Consider the following 26,169-nt stretch of genomic DNA (forward strand, 5'->3'; position numbering starts at 1 on the left):
AGTGACAGAACAGGGAAGAAAAGCTATTGACTTCACCATCTGCACCACTTTACGAAAATTGAGGAAAATTATATTGTTGATTCTATTAAAATTGGTGCTAAATCTAGAACACACAATTGGCAAAAGACTTAGGAAACACTTTCATGGTCAATACATATGATAGTTGGCTCACCGCTGTCATTTCATATTCCTGAACTATGCTACACAAAATTTTGAGGAGGTATTGATTTTTTCTGATAATCCCATGAAAAGAAAGATATTTCCCACCTAGATAATGGTATCAGAGAAATAAGGAATGTATCACAATTTTCTCAGTTTAGGATATAAGTTAGGAAGGCTGGTTATGGTTTTGAGTCAAGGAGACTGATTTCCTTGAAACAGAAACTGGATTACTAAATAAAAATTATAATAGTAACACAGCACAATTGGGTCTGTTTGTGTTTTGACTTACCATACTCCAAGAAATATGCATAGAAATATGAGTGTCTGCTTACAAGTGGCTCCACAATAGCCGAACAATTTAGGCTGGATAGATAGGCTTTTTGATACTAGGAATATATTTGGGCAAACATAAGGATCTTTACTACCAAAGAGTCACTTCTATATTGGATTATGCACTGCAGATCTATTCTGTTTTTTTTTTGCAAAAGACTGTGCACACTTACTGAACCTGTGAATAGTGCTTGCATCATATACAGCAACTACATCATTTCATCTACCAGTGTGCAAAAGTGCTCATTTTCTGTATACTTTGTATGGGCACAAATCATACAGCGTTTACAATGAAAAAAAAAAACTATTTGGCTTCAGCATGATACTTGGAAAAAAAATTAAAAGGTTGTTCAGAAATTTTATGATTGGATGGCTATATCTCAGATCGGCTGTAAACAGAGTAAATAGTGCAACAAGTTTTTTTAAAAGATAATGTCAGATGTTGCTTTTCAAACATTAGCTTCAATAAAAGACTTCTTTACCTTTTTTTTCAGAGATTAAAAAGCTATAGCTGTCATTTTCACCACTCTTTTTTTTCTGTAGTCTTGAACTGATTAAATCATGTTTCTATTCAGCTTTTGCGGTCAAATTCATCTTGTAGGTATTATAGAGTTATTCTAAACTCCTGTGGACGCCTCTCAAGCTAATGTTTGCTGTCTGAGTAAATTAAGGGATAGAGCTCGTCACACACATGAAACGAGGTGCAGAGCTGCGTGCCCTGTGCACCCCTGTTTCCAGGAATGGAAGGAGGCGGCTCTGGAGGCACCCGGGGCACTCCTGCATCTGGCTCATCTCTAATTGGGAGAGATTGCAGTCTGCTAAAGTGACATTTTGTCCATACCGATAGCAGCAGCATGGAACTAAGCAGGATAAAAACCTTGTTCATCCCCAGTTCTACCATGTTACCCATCTCTTGAGAGGGTCTTAACACAGAAGAATTATGGTCTCAAGCAATTTTCTTTGTCAACTGCTGTGGCTTTATAGCTGTAAAAGGAAGACAAGGGAGGACACAGACTATAAAGAACAAAAATGAGACAAAGGCATAAAGCAAGAAAGGTCAGTCCCAATAAAGCAACCAACACTGTCAATTACATTGAAAGTTAAAAGACTCTAGTTTATTTGCTTAGTACTGATGGATGAGCTACTTAAATTAGCTTTTTTCTAGTCATAGAACACAAGATTGCACCAATTTGTTTGACCGTTTTTGTTTAGCATTATAGTAGCCAGTTTTTCAACACTTAAATTTCTAGGTAGGGAGTAAACATTTGCTCAGAAGAACTACTGTATTAAATCATCACCATGAAGGTAACCTTAATTCTGCCTTGTCTGTTACTGAACTTAAGATGATTATTTTTTACCTGCTGTGTATTTCCATATTCAGTACACATATTGGCTGAATAGAGAGACAGACATTCCAGTCTGTATCCTTAGAAAAGGTGGAGTTTGTAACTAAAGAAATATAGGGAAATTTTGTTCTGTGCTACTTTTTAGCCTTTTGGTATGAAAAAAAAATAGTTGCAGCATTATTTACTGTTTATTCTCTTTTCTGATGAAGTGTGCAATGTGTCTGCAGGAAAATAGAGGACTGGTACATGGGGCTTTGTTGATATGCACCTCAGGGGCAATTTTAGAGCTTTTTGTTACTTTGTTCTCACATCACCATATGATTCAGCAACACTTAAATTTATTGTAAGTCCTCTACAGGAATGATTTTTTTTTCTTCTGAAGAATGTACATTTTTGCCATTTTAATGAACAGTAAATATGATGGAGTGCAGACATGGCATTTTGCAGGTAGCTACACTGCAGGATACACTCACACAAACATGTGCACAAATTATTCATAAAAGCTATGATGTAAATGTGTGTAATTATATTATAAGGACAAATTTAATGAATATGCCAGTATGAACAAAAACATATATATTAGGTACACACACAACTTTTTTTTTTGTGAGATACTAATGCTACTGCTTCATAATAAACAAATATTAAAATAAATAGAATTTCTTTAAAGATAATGGGCATTTTTTGAAATATCTTAGCAGTCAAGAAGCTGCAAGGATACTTACCAAATAAGATTTAAAATTCCACATATGCTTTTGGCACCACAAACATTTTTTTGATATAAAACACACGCCGTCACTTCCAGTTGGCATTTCTTAGGCACTTGGCCTTTTCACTCCAGCTATATCACTACTGAAAATGCATAATGGTATGACAGAGTTTAATCTTAGTCAAACACTTGGTGACATCTGCTTGGGCTGTATGTTGTAGCTGCCCATCAAACAACGATGAAATGGAAAAAAAATCGCATCTTGCCCTGGACTTTTGTTTCCAGGGAGTGCTGCAGAGAGGAAGAACTGCAGTGTACATGTTAACACTTCTTCATATGCAGGGAGAAAACGTTTCTTGTGCCCATGTTTATGTTTGGCAGTTTATAAACAGTTTATAAGTGTTCTCTGCAACCTCGGAAGAACCTGGTTGAACCAGGTATCTCAACAACTGTTGATTCTGCTTTCAAGCAATCACCACGGCATGTTTATAAAGCAGCATGACAAATGATAAGCTACAATTGGCTCTACGAGCTGTCAGTCAGGAAACGAGTGAGAGTAAATGGGGCTTAAACGGCTGTGATTTATTCCACAGTCACAGCAGTTACAGTCACAGCACAGCACAGTTTTTGCTCTACAGAACTCGCTTTGACAGCTACAGCTCTACCCGTACTTACTGCAGGTTTGTGCAGCCAGGAAAGCAAGTTTAACGTCTTCTTATTGAACTGTGATGTGTTTGAGTTGAAATTCATTTATCACAAGCGATAGTGTGTACCATTAATTTAGGTTTCTAGAGCAAAGTATATATTTAAAGATATGTATATGAAGATTAAATGACAGTAAAGAAGGAAACAAACGGCTTTTGTGTAGAAAGGCAAGAATGATGAAAGGGACTGTCCCCTCTACAGACATTCCTGAGCACTCCTAGTGAATTTGGCTGTTAGGATATTTGTGAAATTTAGTCTGGCATGCTGAAAAAAGCTTTCTATTAACTTGAAATGTGTTTTTTAAAATGTCAAAATCAAAACACAAATTAAAAAGATCAAAAATAAAAAAATAAAAAATGGACATGAAATAAATTGGTTATTGATGCAAAGGGATAATTAAAATGTTTAAGAAAATATAAAATTGTCTAGGAAACATTAATCTAGAACCCATATAGAGCAAATAAATTGTCTTATTTAGAACGCTCCATCTTACTTGACTAATGATATCACAATATATAAGTTGAGTTTATGCTTTCAAACTTTTTGTGTAATTATCATACAAAAGAAGTAATTGTGTAATTGTGTAATTATCATACAATAGAAGCTAAACAATAAAGCAGCAACATAAATTTAATATAAATTGCAAATTCAAGGGTGCAAGCTATTCTGGGAACCATAGCTGTAGACTTAGTACCTTTATTACTGCAATAGTTTAGGAAAATTGGAAAATTTCTATGGCTCATGACTGGTGTGGGAAACTTATTTGAATTCCGCACAAGATTCATTTATTGACTCCTACAGTTAGGTTTAATTTCACAAAAGGTTTTCCCAACACAGTTCACTCAAGACTCCATGAAAATAATTATTTTTAAGCACATACTTAACATACAACTACCATCAACCAACAATTATTTTGCTGCTTATATGCAGTTGGCAAGTCATCTCGAGAAGCTTTCTGTTCACATTAGTGTTTTATTCTGATTACTCTTGCAGAGAGTATGGTAATTATGAATTGTTCCACATAAAAAATAATGTTATCTAATTAATTTCTTCAAGATAGTTATCTTGGCTGCCATTTCAGAGTGGACGTTTCCTTTTAGAGGTGACTGGGCAACATTTGTTGCCAGTATATTTCTTGAGATCATCTATCCTGGTATCCTGCTCTCAAGAATGATCACAAGCCATTACTCTGGGGAACAGTAAAAACGCCTATTAATACTTACCTTCAATACATTTAATGATATTCATTTTATCTGTTCTTAAATTACTTGCCAAGGATCCACCTTGAATTCATGGAAAATTTTGCACCTGTGGTTTTATTTTAGAAGGACTAAAGGCTGGAATCTGGAGTCTATGGAACACAGCCTGAAGTTCAGGTCCAACCCCCAAAAGAGAGCTTGGAATTGCTATGAATAGTACAAAATAATAAAAGTGAGCATGCAATGCCAAAGGTGTAACTGTGTTATGATCAGGAAGTTTATTCTTATGTTCCATTTGGGGCAACACTGGGAATGATGAAATCCTTGAGGGAATAGCAGTTTCCATACTACACTGTCTTGTGGAAAATACTAGTCTAGTGGGCTTTCAACTGTAAAAATTTGCGTAATTTATAAGGAATTAGATGTTACTAGATATAAGTATCTTTTTCATGAGCAGTACAACATTTTAAATAGCATTTTTGTCTTTAGTTCTGGTTTTGTTAATTTATGCAATGGCTGCTAGGACTTTTGCTTGGTCCTGCTATACAAATATGTATTTAAATATTTGCAAGACATTCACAGTTAATTTTAAATGTAATTCATGTTTTCCTTGTCCTACAAATAGATTTCATTTTTATTGTTTTTACAAATTTTCTTGCCAAAGAGATTTTGAGTGCCTGCCCCATACTTTTATTTTATGCAATTAAATACTTCTACTTTGTTTCAGTTTCTCCAACTATAGCAGAATTGTTGAAGAACATTACCAGCCTAGACAGAAAGTCAAGCTGTCATCATTATAATAAACAGATCTAAACAATTATTTGGCTCAAAGATTTATGTCCTTCATCTTTTGATACAACAGTGCAGAATAGGCAATGATTTTTCTGCTTAGGTACTCATTAAAACTCAGCTGACACGTTTCAAACAGATTTAAAAGGACTTTTCATCCTGTGGCTTGGCTGAGTGTTTCAACTGCAGCAGCCATTCGGCAAGAAATTATGATGAACTATATGTTTTCGTTTCTCTCCTCTTTTTGGAGGCTTTGAATGCTTCAAGTCTCTATTTTATATTTTCACAGTGGGAGGGGATTCCAGCAGGTAAGCAGGATGCAGCTCCTGCTCTGGTGAATGCTCCCTGTTCCTGTGTGTTTTGGGGCCACATTTGGTGCATTTGGTACATGTGTGCTGTCCACACATAATCTGAGGAAGACCAAACTCAGGAAAATCCTGCAAAGTACTGATGGGGAAGGCCCCATTAGACGCTCCCAGGCAAGAATGGTTCTGATAGAAACTACAGCCTTGGGAAAATAATTCTCAAAAACACCTGATAATATAGGCTCAGAAAATACATTTACTTTTAATCCTTAACCCATACAATTTTTATATTCATATACACAGTCTACGTATATTATCCTATTGGTCCAGCCTTGCATCTGCTTCAGCATTAACAACTGTTTTAGATCTCTCCTTATCATCTTACACTGTCTAATGCCTTATTACTATTAACAAAACGGTGTATCCTCCTTTTTATCTATCTGTGGCGTTTTGCTCTATTCTAACATACAAACCAAGTAAACTCAGAGCTCAGGTAGGCTTCTGAGGATACTAATTACTTTCTGTTTACAAAACTGAAAGCTTTAAGACAGACAACATAGTCTACTTTCAAAATAATGCAGGGTACATATAATTTTTTATCACTTCAAAATGTAAACAATTTCTATATTATAGAACCCTTGTTGTGAATGAGGTAAATAAGGAACTGCATATCAGAAGCCTGAAAACTTTTAAAGAACTTTGTGGACAAAAAAAAAAAAAAGAGTTCTATCTGATCAGAAAACCTAAAGAGCATCAGCTTTGATTATATACAACTTCCATTTAAGTCACAAAAATCTGGTTCTGTATGTACATAGTCCTAACCTCAAAGGGAGTACTCCCCCCTCTGGTTTGGCTTGGTTTGGTTTTAGGCTTCTATGGCACTATATTGTCTGTTTTTCATCTGCTAATGGAAGGAGAATATAATATGTTTTTGATATCACATAATTATTGTTACATACATTTCATGAAACTTTTGTGAGATGAATGAAAGAGTCTTCTCAAAAACAGAAACCTTTTAATGGTAATTTCCTGAAATACATTCTCCAATAAGTTTTTATGTTTTGATTATAGAACTAAAAATTTTGTGATCCTTGTGGATTTTACCCCTAGAATACTCCATTCTGGGAGGGAATAAAATAAAATAAAATAAAATAAAATAAAATAAAATAAAATAAAATAAAATAAAATAAAATAAAATAAAATAAAATAAAATAAAATGTTCTTCTAATATAGAGTCTATAAGGACTTTAAAAATCTGAGCCACTATTCTACACTTTTTCCCCAGCATTCACTGTGCACGGGATATAAGGTCTCCATGTGGATTAGCACGTGCCATTCCTCTGGTAGGGATGCTGTCTAACATTGTGCCCTTATCTTACAGCGTGTTTGCCTACCTGGCTTTCTGCTACAAATAAGAACAAAACAAACCCCCAAACCTCCAGGATACTCAGGACTTGCAAATGTCACAAACGCGGCCTCCTTTCTCCATGGAGGACAATTAACCTCACTTCTAAGAGAAAAATTAGCAAGTAAAAACTAAAATGCAAATATGGAGAGGACAAGAAATGCAGAAAATACATTTAAGTGTAAAAAGTGGAGGTGAACCTAGGAGATGTCTAACTTTTAAAAAGGTAAGAGAGGCTTTTTTTCTTTTTTAGGGGAAATCACTCCTGCCACAGCACGTGGGCAATGCTAGGAGTTTTGGGGACCAGAGGGACATGGCAGGTAGCTGGTTTTGGACTTGATACACCAAGAGGAGCCTGCTGCTTTTCCCTGGAGCCTGCTGCTCTTCCCTGGATCCTGCTGCTCTTCCCTGGACCCTGCTGCTCTTCCCTGGATCCTGCTGCTCTTCCCTGCGGCCTGCTGCTCTTCCCTGGATCCTGCTGCTCTTCCCTGCGGCCTGCTGCTCTTCCCTGCAGCCTGCTGCTCTTCCCTGGATCCTGCTGCTCTTCCCTGGACCCTGCTGCTCTTCCCTGCGGCCTGCTGCTCTTCCCTGGATCCTGCTGCTCTTCCCTGGATCCTGCTGCTCTTCCCTGCAGCCTGCTGCTCTTCCCTGGATCCTGCTGCTCTTCCCTGGACCCTGCTGCTCTTCCCTGCGGCCTGCTGCTCTTCCCTGGATCCTGCTGCTCTTCCCTGCGGCCTGCTGCTCTTCCCTGCAGCCTGCTGCTCTTCCCTGGATCCTGCTGCTCTTCCCTGGACCCTGCTGCTCTTCCCTGCGGCCTGCTGCTCTTCCCTGGATCCTGCTGCTCTTCCCTGCGGCCTGCTGCTCTTCCCTGTGGCCTGCTGCTCTTCCCTGGATCCTGCTGCTCTTCCCTGCGGCCTGCTGCTCTTCCCTGCAGCCTGCTGCTCTTCCCTGGATCCTGCTGCTCTTCCCTGGAGCCTGCTGCTCTTCCCTGCAGCCTGCTGCTCTTCTCTGGATCCTGCTGCTCTTCCCTGGATCCTGCTGCTCTTCCCTGGATCCTGCTGCTCTTCCCTGGACCCTGCTGCTCTTCCCTGGATCCTGCTGCTCTTCCCTGCAGCCTGCTGCTCTTCTCTGGATCCTGCTGCTCTTCCCTGGAGCCTGCTGCTCTTCCCTGGATCCTGCTGCTCTTCCCTGGACCCTGCTGCTCTTCCCTGCAGCCTGCTGCTCTTCTCTGGATCCTGCTGCTCTTCCCTGCGGCCTGCTGCTCTTCCCTGGATCCTGCTGCTCTTCCCTGGATCCTGCTGCTCTTCCCTGCAGCCTGCATGGAAGCGAGGGGAACGCGTGGTGCCAACTCCGGGATTGCCCAGGCTGCTCCGCAGCAGCCAAATGGGTTTTGCAGTGCAAGGATGGCAGGGTAGGAGGAGGAGGGGATGCTCTGTCCGCGAGGGAGGATGCACTATATACCCTATTGTCTTGCAACTAAGACCTTTTCTCTACAATACAAATGTCTTTCCTGCAGCTCATGAGGTGTTTTATCCTTCTCTTTTTTGTCAATACAATGCCTATGAAGCTTTTCCTTTTCCAAAGGCAATTCCTTCATATATCTGCTACCCTTTCTCACTTTGATTAAATCTCTTGCAAACTCTGTAGACAAGCTCCCACATAAGACTCTCAAGATCCCCAGACACTTGGCTACAGTTAATGCTTGGCTTAAAATTTCAGAACTTTGCAGGAGCTGAGCATGATGTTCTCCAGAGGGAACAGCTTCATTCTGCTGCTTTAGACATGAAGAGGAGAGAGAGATTGATAAAATTGACTTATGATGCTTTATTGGCCTTCAAAAGCTTGAGAGATCTGGAAGATGGAAAATCCCTTCTTAGTTTTCCTCTGGTTGTCATCAGGTCATCAAAGCTTCATCCCTGCAGTCTTGCACCGTGCATCTCCTGTCACTTGGTCATTCGCTTTCAATTGGAGTAGAGAAGACAGAGGCATTGCCACCAGGCAAGGCTCCCAAGCTGCCCAGTCCGGTCTCTCACTGATACCAATTCCTCACTGCACAGCTTTTAATGTTGGAGTTTGGCGTGACATCTCATTAATAACGTTTACATGAGTGGATGATGGAGCGTGAGACAGGATAAAGAGTAATGGAAAAGGGGCAAGTGCAAAACTGTTCCCAATGCTAAAAACTATCCTGTCAGTTTTAATATTTGAAATATATTTCTGCTCTTTGCAATGAAAGAACAAAAATATCCCCTTGTGAGGACAGCAATGTTTCCAGGTAACGTTGTTCACCAAGACAATGTCTCCAGAAATTCTGTACAATATAAATGGCACAGTCACACAGCAGCAGTAAAGCCTGCTTAAATTTGAGTACTTTTTAGCAATTAATGTAAATGTGGACATACCTACTATGTAATTTCACTGAGGTTTGACCAACAATAATATAATGTAGAAACTGATGGCACATTATTTGCTTGACATAGCACACTATTTCCTCTGTTGTACTGATTTTTTTCCTGAGGTTGATGCAAATAGCACGAGGCATACAGTTGACTAAATTGAAATATTGCCCCTCCTTGATCCTGTGCAGTGCTGATGCAGGGGGAATGCAGCAGAACAAAACACATTTGTACGATGACATTTCTCCTTTTAAAGAGGCCTAAATAAACATACCTCAAAATAAATGGAAAATTGCTAAAATAACAGAGAGACCCACTCATGTACAGGAGAAAAGAAAGAGAGCTTCATTTTAGAGTGTATGTCAGTTTGGATCCAAAAAGCTTATTTCCTTTCAAAATGAGGATGCAGCAGCAAAAGAAACATCAAACCAAATCATTCCAGACTTTCATGTAAAATTATAAAATAAAGACTTGATGCTTGTTTCAAGTTGATACTGGCATTGACTTTCCAACAACAAGCACATCACAGAATGCAACTTCTCATATCGTTTAGAAATCACCCCAAAATTTAAAATAGAACATGAGAGATTTGACATAAGATTATCTGTTGCAATACCAAAAAAACGAAACAAAAAAACCAACATTTTTTAAGGAAGACTTAACCAATTAATCTAAAGCATAAGAAAGAGTATAATAAGAATATGACGGAAACTACTCAAACTTTTACCTTTGTGGCAGCATCGAAGCATACAAAGCCCATGCTAAAGTCAATGGTGAGCCCCATGAGATGACTCTCCAGAACGCAGGCATACGTCTTGCACTGGGAAAGGAAAACCAGGAAAGGAAAAACAGTCACCACACTGCACATTCCTCAGCTTCCTTCTGGGGCCACTCCTTCTTTGGCTTTATTATAATGTACATACCTCAAATTTAGTATCCAAAAGAATTCATTTCTGTGTAAACAGGCCATTTCATTGAAACTATATCTCAAATCAAAGGATTTATATCAGTGATGAAATTTTCTAAGTATTGTAAAAGAGACTTTACTTCCACTAAGGAAAAAATAAATCAGATTGAACAGCCTCAGTGTCTTACCAATGACAACTGCTAAAAGGGAAGTTTCATTATTCTTGAACTCCCATATTCATTCTGGAAGATGAAACCTAGGGTCTTCCTCTAAACATTAATATATCCAGCTTTGTAAGAAAAAAAGAAGTAAAATATCTCTTTGGTATGCTCTTTATTTTTGATGTCTTCCTAAATCTCAGTGAAAAATACAATATTTAATATGCTGTAGTAATTGATGTAATCATATGAAATAGCTTTTTGCTTCAGCTACTACATCTCTAAAGTTCCTATGAGAAAACCTTGAAATTTTGAAAGACTTTCCATTTTACGGATTTTTTAAAAATAACTGTCTATTTATTTCCACAGTATCTGATTTTGATACATGCCATGAGATATATAGTGCTGACATTTCAGGATCAAAATTATTGCTGTGCCAGAGGGGTGACTTCAGGTTCAAAATTATACACTGGAAATTTTCACCACAAAACCTGTCAAAGTGCTAAATTATTTTCAAATTTGATGTAGTAAGTGCTTTAAAAGGCCATTCTTATTTTATATTTTTTTTGCCCTTCATACCAAATGAGATATAATTATATTTTTCAATTCTCTATGTATCCATTAAAGGTACCAAGTGAGAAAAAAAAAGACTTGTATGGTCTATAATGTGTCAAAGATAATAAATATAAATTATTAATACAGACACAATGTAAGTTACTAAATTATCAGTGTTACAAAGGCATGTGACATTATGCCGTTTTGACTATGAAGGAAAATATTAAGGATAATTCAGTTGTCCTGTATGTTCTTTGGCTATGCACCTAGACGGGTACCCCAGCACACAAGAAGCTGAATGGCTCCTTTACAGCTCCTCTGAGATAAACCAGACTTACCAATGCTCACACTGAAGGAGGAAGACAAGTTCACAGCTATAGAGTTAACTAATCTTCTCATGTTTAAATAGACATTACTTTCCTGGAACTGAAATATGTGTGAATTTCTTTCATAGATCAAATCAGGCCTCAAGTGCATTCATTTTTTGGATAAATTTTGTGTGCATGTCCTGAAGCTCAAAAATGCTAGTTTCAAATCCAGTGGTATCTATTGCACACGGACAAAGTTTAAAGCAGTGACTCGGAAGCAGAAGCAACCCATGGCCTCCCTATGACTTACAAGGTGTTTTTGCACTGTTGCTGAGTAACAGTCAATCATATGTTATTGTGCTATTCTCCAAAGGTGTCTAAAAGCCGTAACTGTCCATCCCTACAGAAAAGGTTTCCTGCTGCTGCTGTTGAGATACAAAGCAATGGAGGGTCTATTCTGGCAGCTTCCAGCACTGAAAGAACTCAGTGTACTTTACTACATGTCTAAAATGTGGACTCATACAGCACAGATTTGCACTCAGTCATTATAATTATTAATGCATGGAACTTCAGTTACAAAATCTGTGCTGTCAGAGTGATATCATATTTGTGTTTATATCAGCAAATAAGACTGGTTCTTTTTGGAGCAGCTACACCATAACGCCTCTATGAAAATGCTAACTTTGATCCTGAATGTGTGTTGTCAGAAAGAATGATGATTTTGCCTTTGGCAACATCTCATTAGTTAAAGAAAAGAGGATGCATCAATGGAAAGTAATACACTTCCCAATGAATCCACTTAATGAATTCTCACATAACAAAATGCTGATGTTCTACACGCAAAACAAAATTGTGCAGTTTTGTTCAATTCTTTTGTTACCTTGGAATAAAAGAACAACTTTTTTGTTTTTCCCATGCCTCCCGTCCATCTAGAACAGACGTACCCAGGACTAAGGACTGAACACAGGTGAGCACAAAGCGTCCCGCTGGGCTATGGCAACGCGCAGGGTGTCCCGCGCGCGGCACCAGGCCGAGCGGCCCCGATCTGGCACGGAGCGGCCTCGGCGCAGGGCCTGGGATGATCAAACTGGGAGCCACGAGGAGCAGGAGGCATCGCCCGGGGCCGGGGTGCGCCGGGACAGCCGCACTGCCCCACACAGTGTGGGGAACGCGGAGCAACGCGCGGGGAAACAGCGCAGCGCGGGTATCGGCGAGACAGAGCAAGGCCAACACCCTCCACGTTTACTACACAACGTAAAGACCTAAATGTGACTGCTAAAACACTGATTTCTCACATAGAGTGTATAAACACCCTATAAGAACAGCTTATCAAAACTGAAGCATCCTCCTCTCCCCTCAAAAGAAAGGAGGCAGGAGAGCTTCAGCAGTTACTCCTTGTCTCCTCACACCATATGAAACCTTAAATTGTGTTTATGACTAACTCATCAGGTCCAGTACTGAATGAGACAACCCAAAATATCACGTTCCCTGGACTCTACTCCCTCAATATGCACAACTCAAACGATGGGAAGGATGATACACTGTAAACCAGGGCCAAGGTTTAATTCAGACTTTCAAACCTGGATTCAAATTCACTGGAGACAAACTTAACCCTGTGCCACACTGCAACTTCAGGATATTTCTTATATTAGGGAATAAGCAACTATTGCACAAACGAGAAAGAAAGAAAAAATCAATGATAAAAGGAATGAAAATTTTAGCATAAAATAGGAACTTCAGGAAAACGTCACAGAAAGATGCTGCAAGATAATAAGGAAAAAGGGCATCCATTTGAGTTTTTCTTTTGTTTTAGTATCTAAATAAGATAATGGATTAGAATGTATTTATATGCTAAAGAAAACTAATTAAAGAGTAACTGAAGCATACTCTACTGGCACCCTTACATTATCATAAATTGTAACATATATTATTGCCAAACCATTATGACCCTTACCGTCTTTTTCTTCCTCTAATATATTTTGTTTCTAAATAAAATTGTGCTTTTTATTGTTGTTGTAGTAAATATTTCTCTGAAAAAAGCTGTAAATTTAGTCTTAGATTGAATTTGTTACTTGTTTATGCCAAGGCATCTTTTACAATATTAGGATTTGTAATATATTACTTAGAAATACATCATAAAACAGGCCACAATTAACCTCAGCTGAGCTATGCCAATTTGTATTAGTTATGAAACACTATTATCATTTGTGTGATTATGGCATAGTGCACACCACTTTTGAATAATTTTAATTGCTGTTTTAAATTACAGTTATATTTTCACAATGACATGATTTCACCATAAGATAAACCTGTGTACAGCTGGGTTTTCATTCAAAATTAAAAGTATATGTAATGAGATTACTTACTGCACATTTTCTGTGAACATGACTGCATAAAAGAAAATTTTAATAAAAAATTAAAATAGTACCTGACCTTGAACATGGCTTTTTTTTTTTTTTTTCCCTCGCAGAACAATGAAATCATGTTTCATGTTCTTGTAAGAACTTTTTTTGGAGAAAAATTGTACCACTATTCAAACCTAATGTCTATTATAAATTTAATGTGAATCTGCAAGAAACTGAGGGACGAAAGCACAAAATCAAATGATGAAATAAAAGGATGAGAATAGCTCCTAAAGAGGTAATAAAGTGCATCTAGTTAATGACAAAAAATGTCTCCTCTTTCATTAAAGGCAAAACATATTAAAATTGACAGCAGTGCAGCTTTTTCCAAAACAGACTGTGTCAACGGTATCTGTTGCATATATTTATTCCATCTGCAGTGCTGCTTTACTGTTCGGGAGAGGACTAACGTATAACTAACAATTTGTCTAAATAACAACTGTCAGAGACCGTTTTCACAGGAGGATTCAGAAAATGAGTGCAGAGAAAGTGGGCATTAACCAATATTTGAGAAGGCTAATATGCTAATATGACTTTTTTTAAGGGAGTATACAGCATAACTCATGGCAATATCAATTAAGCGTGTTCCAACCATATGTGTTTTCATGACTAGAATGTTAATATAACAACAAGGATTAAGTGAATCATGATTTTTTTTTCCAACTATTTTAAGCCAAAACCTGTAATTTTGTGTCACATGAAAAATACAAAGTTATTTTAAGTAAGACTACTCTGATACGCAATTTTGCTATAATATTCCAATAGTAAACCACCCCCAAATATCATCCATCTCTGCTGGGTCACCTGACAACTGAGGAGATACACAAGGAACAAAAAATGTGTGAAAAAAGTATTAACAAACCCCTCAGGTTCAGTTTTGTCATCATTATAATCAGCTGAGTACTCTCACTCAAGGTACTCTCAATTCTGCTTTTTGCAAGAATAATTTATTTCCTGCAAGGTTCTCTACGTCACTCATAAACATAAAAAGCAGTGTGTAAAACTATATGTAAAAAGGCTAGTTAAAGAGCTCTTTCGTCCCTTATACAATAAGATGGTTTTTGTCTTCTATCCATGAACTTTAGTTAACAAATAAGGGTCACCCATCCATAATAGCCAAAGTCAGGTCTTCCGATCTTCTCTACTTCATGGGAAAAGTAAAAAGTGGTTTGGGGGTTTTGTGTTGTCTTTTTTATATGCATAGTAATTTGAAAACTCAGTAGGTCACTGAATTTCTTACATTTGCTTCATTATCTTGGATAACTATAATCTGTTAATGTATCGAAAAACAATCATTAAGGCCTCACCTGTATCCTTTCGACTTCTAAAAAAGTTGCTGTTTGGAAGGCTTTTTCCCATAGCGTTAGGTCAGACTCCAGTTCCACAGAAAAGTAGAGATCTTCTCCCGTCTCAGACTGGACACCAAAGCACTGTTTCCTTCGGTCCAGTAGGTCACTGTCCTGATGAAAACCTGAAGTTATATAATCTGGCATACATCAATTAATATTTCATAGTACAATTGCCTATGCCTCAAACTTAGCATTTTTTTTTTAATGGTATTTCAAAAGTTATAATGCTGAGGTAACTACTGAGAGCTCAGGAACTGAAAATTAGAATTTTGGCCTAAACGCTGACATCTCAATGAATCTTAAGCAGACTTGTCTTCAGAATGGCACAGAACAACACAGGGTATCTTGGTTTACAGAACACTCTGGCATAGTTTGAAACATCCTAACAACTCAATTCTCAACATATTACCATGAGCTTTCAAAACAGATAAATTCTATAAAACGTGTAATCTTTCCATTCACCTGAGAGACATTAACAAAGATCACCTTCTCTAACTTAGTGTACTCACTTATCTTAGTGTGGAAGGCTGCCAAAGAAAGCAAGAGAATTATTTAAACAATATAAAAAATCCACCTGTCCTATTGTCCCTATGGAGGCCAGACAAAACAAGGCCATATTTGTAATGGCTTACAAAATCCAAAGTAAAATAAGTTCATTGTTGCACATTGTCAATGGAGATTCTGGCGCTTGTCAGTGGTTAGGTTGCTGGCTTTGAAACTGGGAGAAAAAATATTATTTTTGGTTTTACTTTCAACATAACAATATATGATGAACATGAGGTTACAGAAAAACAAATAATGTTTGCGGGCATTTTTTAATTGACAGTAGATCAAAGAATAACCTAGTTAACCAGGAAATCCATTGCTGAAATTTTTCACAATTTTTTTCTGAAAAAAGATGCATTTTATGCAAAAAATTTGGCATAGAATTCATCCTTGTGAAAAAAAAATATTTGCAGGCACAATTTTAATTAATTTTGTCCCTATTACAACAAAGCAGCTGCTGCAGATCAGAGACTCCCCAGCTGTCCCTGCAAACACATCTGGGAATCCATGCACAGGCAGCTAGGGCACAGCTCTAACAATATCGCACCGTTGCGGGGGCGCTGCCTCCGCTCATGCTGCCCCTGCGCTGCCACGGGCACAGAACACAAACATCCCATGGATGGTTCCTTTTGAGTTTAATAACTGCATCTTGCAGGGGGCTTTGCCCTGCAAGGAGACTCTGAACACAAAGAGCCAACACATTTACAGGGATCTCCATGAAACCATCGATCCTGGACAGGATCCATGGGTAGAATGAGCGCTGTATTCCGTCTTCCCTTTCATTTAGCAGGCTTGTGAGACGCCTGCTCAAGAAAGCCAGGATAGCAGATAATGCGTGAAAGAGTCTGGTTCAGATTTCCTCTACAGCTTCTACCAAAAGCAGCCACGGAGGCAACACACTCCATCACCTGCACAATCACCGTGACAAAACTGCACAGCTAGGACTTAGAAATCACCCGTCTTAGCAGAGCTATCTCCTCCCTAACCTACATTTCAAGTCCTAAGTTTAGCACCTCAATATCAGTAATTCATGAATAGAAAGATCAGAATGAACATAGGAATTTAGTTGTTAAAAATAACAGTTTAAAAAATAAGTAATTTTCCCAAAACATTTTTCCAAGTGTTCAAAGGGCTATGCAGGAACTAGCTGAGTGAAGCTAAATAACAGCCTATCTCCTATGACAAATACTTTTGTGCTTTTTTTCTCACTCGGGCCTCTGCTGGAACTGAAATGTCATTCTGCTCACGGTGTATCTTGACCTGCCCTATGCAGTGCTCAACACGGAGGTCATGATGTCTGGGTTGTTGTTAATGACAGCGGTGCTCATTGAACACATCGAGCCTCCAAGCGCAGAGAGCAGCAGCGCTGCGACAAGGGCTTAATCTTGTGAGGCCATGTAAGAACATTGAACACATCATCAGCACCCGGCGACAGCTCCGCACCGCAGGAGCGGCCCAGGAGGGACCGCGGCCCTTCCCGAGGACAGAACTGCTGCTCTGCACGGCACGACCCGAGGGCAGAACTGCTGCTCTGCACGGCACGACCCGAGGGCAGAACTGCTGCTCTGCACGGCCCTTCCCGAGGACAGAACTGCTGCTCTGCACGGCACGACCTGAGGACAGAACTGCTGCTCTGCACGGCACGACCCGAGGGCAGAACTGCTGCTCTGCACGGCACGACCCGACCCGCCAACCCGCACAGGGACGCGCCGGGATAACGGATCTGATAGAGCTAATGCACGAAGTGCACACCGTTCCATGAGGAGGGTGCAGTTCCTCATAGCCATAACCCAACAGGAAACTAAAAACAGTTTGAACTCATCTGCACCTCCTCTTGACAAGGGTCAACAGAAAAAAAATGTTATTACTAATGTAATCCTGCATGAATCTCTGTTAACCTCATTTAAGCAGGACACTAGGGTATGTGGATCCCTGGAACAGCTGCTGCTCAAAGCACTTGGATTCACAGCCCCTTCTTCATACGCGAGGCAGTTCACCACAAAGCTGGATTCCAGAATATATCTCTTTATTTAGACTGTTTTTAAATCATGCTGTTAGCTTCTCCCATCCTATCAGGCTTTTCCCTATCAAGAAAAACACAGTAGCCAAGGCAAAGAGATGACTTTTTGAGCAGCCTGGGACACATGAAAGTGCTAAAAGGTATAGTGGGACTGATCCTTACTAAAATACCTTTGAAAAGTGCATAAAAATTCTCAGAATATTCTTTTGAATCTGTTAAATAAAAACATGCATTTTATTACTGGCATTGCAAGCAGTAATTGTACTGAATTTTATGAATTATTTCATTACTCCTAGAGGATGGAAATGGAAAGAACTAAATTGGTCTATATTATTAAAAAAATGCTATTTTTATACGGAAATTAGGACATATTTTGATTAATAAAGGATCCCACCAGTGGAGGCAGGATTTCTCTGCAGTGACTTGCACATGAGAGAGAGGAATATTTCAGCCACCCCTTTTGTGTGTGTTCACATATGTAAAAATTGAAAACTATATGCCATACTTACAGAACTAACCCAATTTTCAATAGGTACAGTGGATAACTGCAGGAAACAATTTAGACAAAATGGTGTCTTCAAGAAGACAGAAACTCACAGTGAAATTTTAAGAATCCTAAGACTTGTTCAAAAGTCTCTGCAAATTTAAGATAAACTTGGCAGGAGTCCCACAGCCATGGCTGAAGCAAGCAGGAATCCTTATTAATTAACTTTAGAAAATGGACCATTTGGGCTAAAATATAAAATGTTATTCTACCTATTTAAGAATCTGCTGTGACGCTGCACTTTCGTAATCCCTTACTAGCTAATGATGGACTTTAGCTGATTTTATGATGATTTTTTAAGAACTCTTGCACAATGCAAATGATCAGGTGCATCCCTGTCATTCCTAATGCGAGCCACTACAATGCACGGAAGCAGAAATGGTCACAGAAGTTACAGCATTATCCCAACTCCCTCCTGGAAGGAAAGTCGCCCTGCAGAAGGACTGAGTGTTGGGAAGGCCCTTGGCTCATGCCCAGCTCCAAGGTGATCCAGCGCCTCTGCTGACAGAACGGTCTGGCTCCTGCTTCCCTAATTAATAACGATGTCCGTGTTAAGGGAGAGCAGTAAATTTGTCTAACAGAACCCAGCATGGCTCATTAGCCAGGCCTGCTCAAATTAAGGTATAAGGCTTCTTTATGGTGGAGAAGTGACATCATCTTCTCTTCTGAAGAAGGAACCTTTTCTCTTCTGAGAGAAAGGGTCTCTCTGTCCTCTCTAGCAGCCACGCTGCTCCTTTTTGGTTACCCAAGCCTTTTCGTTTCATCCATAATGAGTCCAATAAATACTCATATTTAGGCTACTAGTGAACTCCTCTAGGATGCAAGAAGCTCTCAATGTTTGCTATAGAATGAGGGAGCTGAGGTCTTTGTATCCTGATCTGTGCACAAGGAGGCACAAACAGGTCTGCTCCCACGCTCATGGCATGATTTATATCCAGGCAGAGGTGCTCAGAAACTGTATGAAAGGCTGGTTTACCTGCAATGTTAGATGAAGTATAAGGAGGAATTGGAAGATAGAACGTAAATATTAATGACACGGGTAAGGAGTTTCTGACATGATCAGCGATCCATGTAAGATGTTCACAAACAGCCCAGTCAGAGTTATACACACGAACAGCCTAAGGAGACCTTGACGGTTAGGACGATTTCATTGCAGCTTTCAAAATGAAGTACACATTCAAGTCTGTTAAATTAATTATACTAATTGTTAATAATGCATAGATGGAATGAATAAACAAGACCTGTTTCCTTTGTTGACTAGCTCGGGCAGTTCTGAAAAGCAGAACTCCAAGTGGACTATCGGAACCAAGATTCAGACGCAGTATCTTTACTCTCTGAAGATAAAAAATCCTCTCCCATCAATTAAAGAGTGCAATAATTCCAAGGTATAGAGGCTGTAAAAACTAATCAGATGATGCTCTTACACTCACAGGCATCAATGCCCTGGTTATATTATCTCTTGTGCCTGTTCTCTTCCTCTTACTAGATGCATCTACATGAACAGGAAAATCCCTCTTTCTGAGAGACTCTAATGATCCATGTTTTTTTGACTGATACCCCAGAAACACCGTTCTGGCCTCCCCCTTAGTTGCTGTAGAGATGGTTCTAGTAGCGCTTATAGGCAGCAAAGAACAGATCCACTTCAGAGCAAATAAAATAAAACTAAAACTGAACAGAATATTATTTAATGGACAACTTTTGTCAAAGTAATTTTTCTTGCAGGACAATTAAACGAATTTTCCTGTGAGGAAAGAGGATTTTTTTTTTGTTACAATTAAATTCCATTAGAAAGATCAGTTTTACTGCATAATAGACACAGAGATTCCCTCTAACTTGTTAATTACCGCAGTGAGCTAGAACCTAAAATTAATTTCCTATTCTGCCAGATTAAAAGGCGATAGACTGAAAGACTTGCGTTTTAATCAGAACAGGAATCTGAACATAAATTTCTTGTAAGCCAGAGCCATAATTGTATCTTAATATTCTCTACCTAAAAATGTTTTTAATTTTATGTCATATTAGAACAATTTTCCAAAGTTGTCATAAAGCAGAACTTTTAGGAAAAAAATATTTTAATACTTTCTATAAAAGCAATAGTGGTTATTTTCTTCTAAAGAAAAAACAGAAAATAATGTAATCACAGACAGCAATTTTTAAAAGTACCAGCCACCCTTTGCAGAGATATTAAAGTTTTGGATGTCTATAAAATTTGAGTTGCTATTGTTTGGAAATGAAGTTCAAGGTCAAATCCCTGAGGAACAAATATTACTATAATATATAATTCAGACAGCAACTTTACTTCCATGTTAGTTGTCTGTCTGAGGATATCTTAGTTAATATTTTTAGTTAAGCATCTTGAACAGTCCTGTGAAAGAAATTAGGAAAAGAAATGCAGTGGATTTTTCTGTGTTAAACACATACACAAAGCAACAGTCCAGGACATTCCAGGAACTCTGTTCCTCAGTGATTCAGTCTGATATTTGATCGTGACTAGTGACTGCTTTGGCTGCCCTCTTAAAAACCCACGTTAGGATCTACTGAAAAGTTCAGGCACCCTTAGTAAAATTGGACTGTTCCCTTTTTGAGGATTTCATTCTGGACATGGTCCAGCTTATGAAGCGACTGAGGATTTTTCCATCCCCATGGTGTAGGGAAAGAGAAGATTGTCCCTGCTTTTCCCAGGGATGCTGTGTTACTCGCGATGGGAAACGAGTACAGGAAACCCTGAACCTTTGTATCTCTCAAAGAGAAGAGGAGAAGGACTTGACTCGGGGACAAAATTGTATGAAGAAATTATGTGGAAAAAGAGAAAAGCAGCAAGGTGGGAGGAAACATCTCTTACATAACCAGGCAGGACCGGCAAAGCCAGGATGCACATGGTGTACTAGGGCAAAATACAGGTGGGGTAAAAGCAGAATAAAGCAGGGTGAGAAGTATGAAGAAGGCAAACATGGGCAGAAACAGGTTGAAGATATGCAAAAAGGTGGGTGTAAATGGGAATCAGTAAAAAAAAAAGGAACAATAATAAAGGAAGAGGCAGGCCATGAAGGGAGGGACGGCAGTGGGAGCTCTTGGGGAATGGGTCAGCAGCCCTTTGCTCTCAAGACTGCAACAAATGAAATTGCCAGGAGCACAAAACGCACAGGCTTCTCACTTAAACACTTCGCTTAAATTCAAAATAATTTGTGCAAATTTCAAACTGTTAAAATTCTCACATGGTGAAAGATTTGGGGGAGTTCTTCAAAATTAGATGCACTTATTTTAAAGGTAAGAAATCTGCATCCCCCCCATACCTTCCTTGTAAGGGACTCAAATGTTAGTATGATAAGCATTAAATCTGGTAAAATTCAAGGCTGTAAAATTACCAATTAACTTGTTTATTCATTATAATAAAATCACTACTTACATGACTACACACTACTTTTCCAGCAGAATTCTTGAGTTATTCAGACACCTTATGAACACGTTATGGTAATCTGAGAATAAATTAAGGTACTACAGAGGAAGCGTTTCTGTTGGATGTCTGTATGTCTCAGCAAATATGTAAAAGAGGGTATTTCATATTTACTTGCTAACATGCTCTGAAGAAAAATCAGAAGTGCCTAGGGAAAAGAATCCTGTGATAAAATTGCAAAATAATGATTCATTAGGAAATTAATAAATTTGTTTTCAAAATTAATTCAAGTCCGGTCTTTATATTTGACCAGAAATAGAGTGATAGAGGAGATGGGTAGGGTGGGTATGTGGGAGGAACAGGCTAAACGTGAGCAGAAGCAGAGGAGGAAGGTGCTTGGAGCGGAACCAGGTTTGGGATTAGTGAGGGGGATGCGGGGAAGGAGCGGGATGGACACGGATGCTGCAGCTGCAGGAGCCGGGGAAGCGGCTCTGCCATCGCATCCACCACGGCTGCGGCTTCGCCCAACTCTTATAACTCTGATCCTGGAAATGCCCCGGTCAGAACAAACCTAATTCTTCCCAAGACCTGGGTAAATCTTGAGCAGCATCCGTGATGTAAGACACAATCTTCTCTTTCAGCCTGTGCTCATTAATTCTTCATATTTCACACCTTGTTCCTGTTCCTTTTCATCATTCCTTTAGCCTTATGTTAAAAATAAAGTTAAAAATGAAGAATAAAGTTGGCTTTGCCTCTCAAGATGTGGTAACATCACTGCGGTCTCCTGCCTAGAGAGGCAGGAAAAAAGCAGTTTCTTGGATGGAGGATGGAGCAGCTTTGCCAGGAGGAGAAGGAAGGGGCTGGCGCGGGGCCTTCAGCCAGCACAGAGGCCACAGCAGTAACTTGAAGGAGGGTTTTCCTGCATCCGTTGTTTGTGTGTTTAACTTTGTTATTTCTTCCAGAAAATAGGATCAAATTGAAACAGTGGCAGCCTCAGCCTAACTCAATTGACTTTGTTTTTTCTCTAGAGAAGACAGTTTGTACCATCTTAAAAAAGGATAAAAAAGGGAGGGAGCTGCTGAAAAACTGATAGAAAAATCTTCTCTGCAGTTAAAAGGAAACAGAAAAGGTGAAATTAAGGTGAAAGCTTTACTTAACACTTCACATTTCAAATACTTATCTTTTTCTGGGTCTTAAATAACAAGCTTACAAGTCTTTACATGGTAGCAGTTGTCATATAACTGATCATGCTTTTGCTTTGCTTTCAAGGGAGATTCCGTTCCATAGAGTATAGGAACATCAACATCCTTAACACTCTGAGACCATTAAATGTATTGAAATCAACACATCGCATACTTAGGGACTGAATCATTGCACACGTATTGAAGAACGACCTGACACCTGATTCTCCACATCACCACACTAGAGGTGATCCATCCCATGGATCCAGCCCATGGATCCAGCCCATGGATCCAGCCCATGGCTCTGTCCGAGGCAGGAGCAGCCTCACACCGGGGGTCCCAGCAGGTTTGTGGAGCTGCTTTTTGTGCAAGGACCCGCTGACACGAACCCAGCAGCCTCTGCCGGGCCCCGTGCCGGTGCTGGATGACAGTGCACTGCACTGCAGTGTCTCCTGCACTGTCTAACTCAAGCTTAATGACAGCCTTAACGCTAATGGACATGGGGAACATTTATGACTTTTGTCTCTCAAGACAACCATAACTCTAGTTAGGGTTCAAACTGATTTTCTTTCCCCTAGAAACATTAAATACATTTAAATTTAGCAGAGCAGGTAAACCAAGGACGGAAAATTTCTTCAGCTGTTTGGAACTGAATCACTCAACCACTCGTGACTTTTTCTAAGAACTGCACCTGACTGAGCTTTGGCTGCAAATCTCATTGTAGGATTAACATGTTCATAAAGGGATTAATTGCTTAGTCCTCCTAAGCACTTTGGAGTGTGTGTGAAGTGTTTTAGCAGAATCACACAAGACTGCACTGCTGTTCTGGTAGTGTATGAATGTGATTGTCATTTCTTAAACTTTGTTTATTCTCCAAAATTGTAAATATTTAATTAGGGGATCAGTACTCATTAACTAATTTATGTCAATACATTTTCCAGTGTCACAATAGAGCTCCTTTAAATCTACTTTTATGCTTCAATTTTTCCTAGTCATTGTGATAATTTAGAGAGTTCTAATCAAATTAGGAATAGCAACTTTTTTTTTTCTTGCTTGGGGCAAGTATCCTTAGCTTTTCCTGGTATTCTGATGAAGCAAACTAAAATACATAAATAGCCAAATAGTAATTTACTATTAGGTCTATTATAAGTAGCACTTCATTAATTGTAAATCACGCCATCGTCTCTGGCAGCTCCATTAAGGTGCAGGACAACCCGGCTCCAGGGCCTCACGTGTGAGCCCTGACAGCTGCAAAAGGCACCCGGTTCCCCAGGGTTCCTGAGAAGAACCAAACCCTGAAACGGGCTGTGAAGGGAAAGTGACTCTGCGCACAGGGAATTACGAAGAAAACAGCCATCGTGATGGCAGAGCATTTCTGGGTTTTACTGAACGCTTTCATCCTACATTCCCTTCCTGACAATGAAACCAGTGAAGTCCTCTGCTGGCTCTAGATGTAAATGTTTATTTAGTGCTCTAATATTTTTACTGTCACAAGTGGAAGTATTCTCCCATATTAAATCACTGAAATATCACTGTGTAAACAGGAGCTTCGTGTTCTCCACTGTAGCATTTCTGTCATGGAGAAGAAACTCCAAAGCTCCCCAAATGAAGAAAATCCTGTCACTGAAGCGAGTGTTTCTAATCAAAACTACTCTGCTAAAGTTAATTCAACTCAGATTTGGGAATGGAACAAGGAGAAAAAAATACTTTGGGACAGACTTTGTAGTAAGTCCTATCCTTTAGCACAAGGGACATTTGCTGGAAATTGTGAGCATATAGCAAGAGAAAAAGTTAGCATGCTCTGGGGAATGTTGCATGCTGTTTTCTGATAACCAGAAGTCTAAAAACAGGGAAAAAAATCTTATTCCAATCTAAACAAGTAGATAGTGAGGATTCAGATCGGCAACAGATCTGATCGTTTTTACTAAGTCATTTGGCAAATTAGACATGACCCCAGACTAATTAATGGGACTCACATCCCTTCTGGCTGTAGAGAGCTGTGAAACATTGCAGCAGCCTGACGAAAGCTCCACATAGACATTATATTTTATCTCCTCCTCATGTTCAGCAGCCTGTTCAGCAAAGAAGGAAATATGTGTTGGATATATTGATTGTAAAACACAACTTCCCACTCCCGGTCCACATGGAGTGGCACAGGCCATTTACTTACACATTCGTCTGCTTAAAGGGAGTAGAAGCTGCACCTCTGCTAACAAATTAAGAATGAAGGGGACAGTGAATTGACCCTATAGCCTGGCACGAGAAACAGGCCAAATACACACCGTGAAACTCTTCTTTCCTCCAAACCAGGTCCTTGCAGGAAAGCTGCGGATCAGGAGGCTCCCTCACCTGTACCCTCAAGCCACATGAGGAATTGTGTGGGATGGCACCAGATGGCCAACTTGGCCCCAGACAAAAAGCAATGATCACTCTAAAACCGATGACTGTGCTCCCTGTCCAGGAATGGCCTGTGATGTTTAATTCTAGGAAATATGCAACCAGAATAATATGAATTTTGGCCAGAGTATGGAACTGAAACCATTTAAGAGACACTGATGGATTATATTCTCCTTCAGATGGGCCTCATTATCTTCTTGGATTTTCCACAACAAATTATTGTGTCTTTTGAAGCAGAAATACGGAATAATTTGATTTGAAAGGATAATTTATCTGAAAAGAATGACATGAACTCAGTTGTTCCTTCGGAAGAACGGGAAGTGTAGGAGAGGGAACTGCCTCCGTAAGAAAAGCCCAGGTTTCTTTTCTTCATTTTTCCATTAGGCTTCCTAAACTCTCGTGCTGTCTATCAATCCCTGAGAATGTAATCCCTTTAAAACCTTTCCTGTTCGCCTGCCCTTTGACTTTCAGATCATTCTCTTAGGAAAGCAAAGTCACGCAGCCTGTGAGGTATCACAGCAGAGAAGACATCTGAAGGTGACCACAAAGCAGCAGTGGCTTCTTCCTAGATGTGTCTGCTCCAGTAACATTCTGGGAACATGTACAAATGTGTCCACAAACACACAGCTAAAGTGAGGAGAAAGATTTATGATGCTGGCAGAAAACCTAAACAAAAAGCTGAGCCTCTACAGAGACTCAATTTCCTAGTATTAATGGGAAAATGTTTTTCTTGTTTTTACTTGCTTTCATATATAGCCAAACCAGGCTTAACATCTACAATGTCCACTGTGGAAGACTGGAAGAAAGTGAAGATTAATATTCCAGTGTTGGGAGAAGGTGTAATTTTATTGCAGTGATTTTTCTACTTTACTTTTTCTTCTATCATTTACAGTTTTTAATGAGTAAAGGAACCTATCTGAAACACTTTAACATTTTATAAACTTGACCATGCTTAAGAACAATAAAGAAATAATTAATTATGAATAAAGTGATAAGGAATCACAAAAAGGATATCACTATATCATTTAAGCTGTAATTCTACTTTTAGGTAATAAATCAAGG

The 26,169-nt window shown here is 39.2% G+C and overlaps 1 protein-coding gene across 3 annotated transcripts in view; it reads right to left on the reverse strand.

Moving 5' to 3' along the window:
* Window positions 1–26,169, reverse strand: part of SNTG1 (syntrophin gamma 1) — a 301,850-nt gene that overhangs the window by 13,200 nt on the left and 262,481 nt on the right. For 2 of the 3 annotated variants that reach the window (XM_088536359.1, XM_088536357.1), the window contains exons 15-16: window positions 14,984–15,136; window positions 10,074–10,166 (exon numbers count right to left, since the gene is read on the reverse strand). In XM_088536359.1, coding sequence (XP_088392485.1) covers window positions 10,074–10,166; window positions 14,984–15,136 — 246 coding nt within the window. The remainder of the gene's footprint in view (window positions 1–10,073; window positions 10,167–14,983; window positions 15,137–26,169) is intronic. The other variant, XM_088536360.1, reaches the window with a different exon arrangement.

Source organism: Tinamus guttatus, unplaced genomic scaffold (assembly GCF_059628265.1).
Source record: "Tinamus guttatus ecotype Peru unplaced genomic scaffold, ASM5962826v1 Tinamus_guttatus_pri_ptg000659l, whole genome shotgun sequence".
NCBI lineage: Eukaryota > Metazoa > Chordata > Aves > Tinamiformes > Tinamidae > Tinamus > Tinamus guttatus.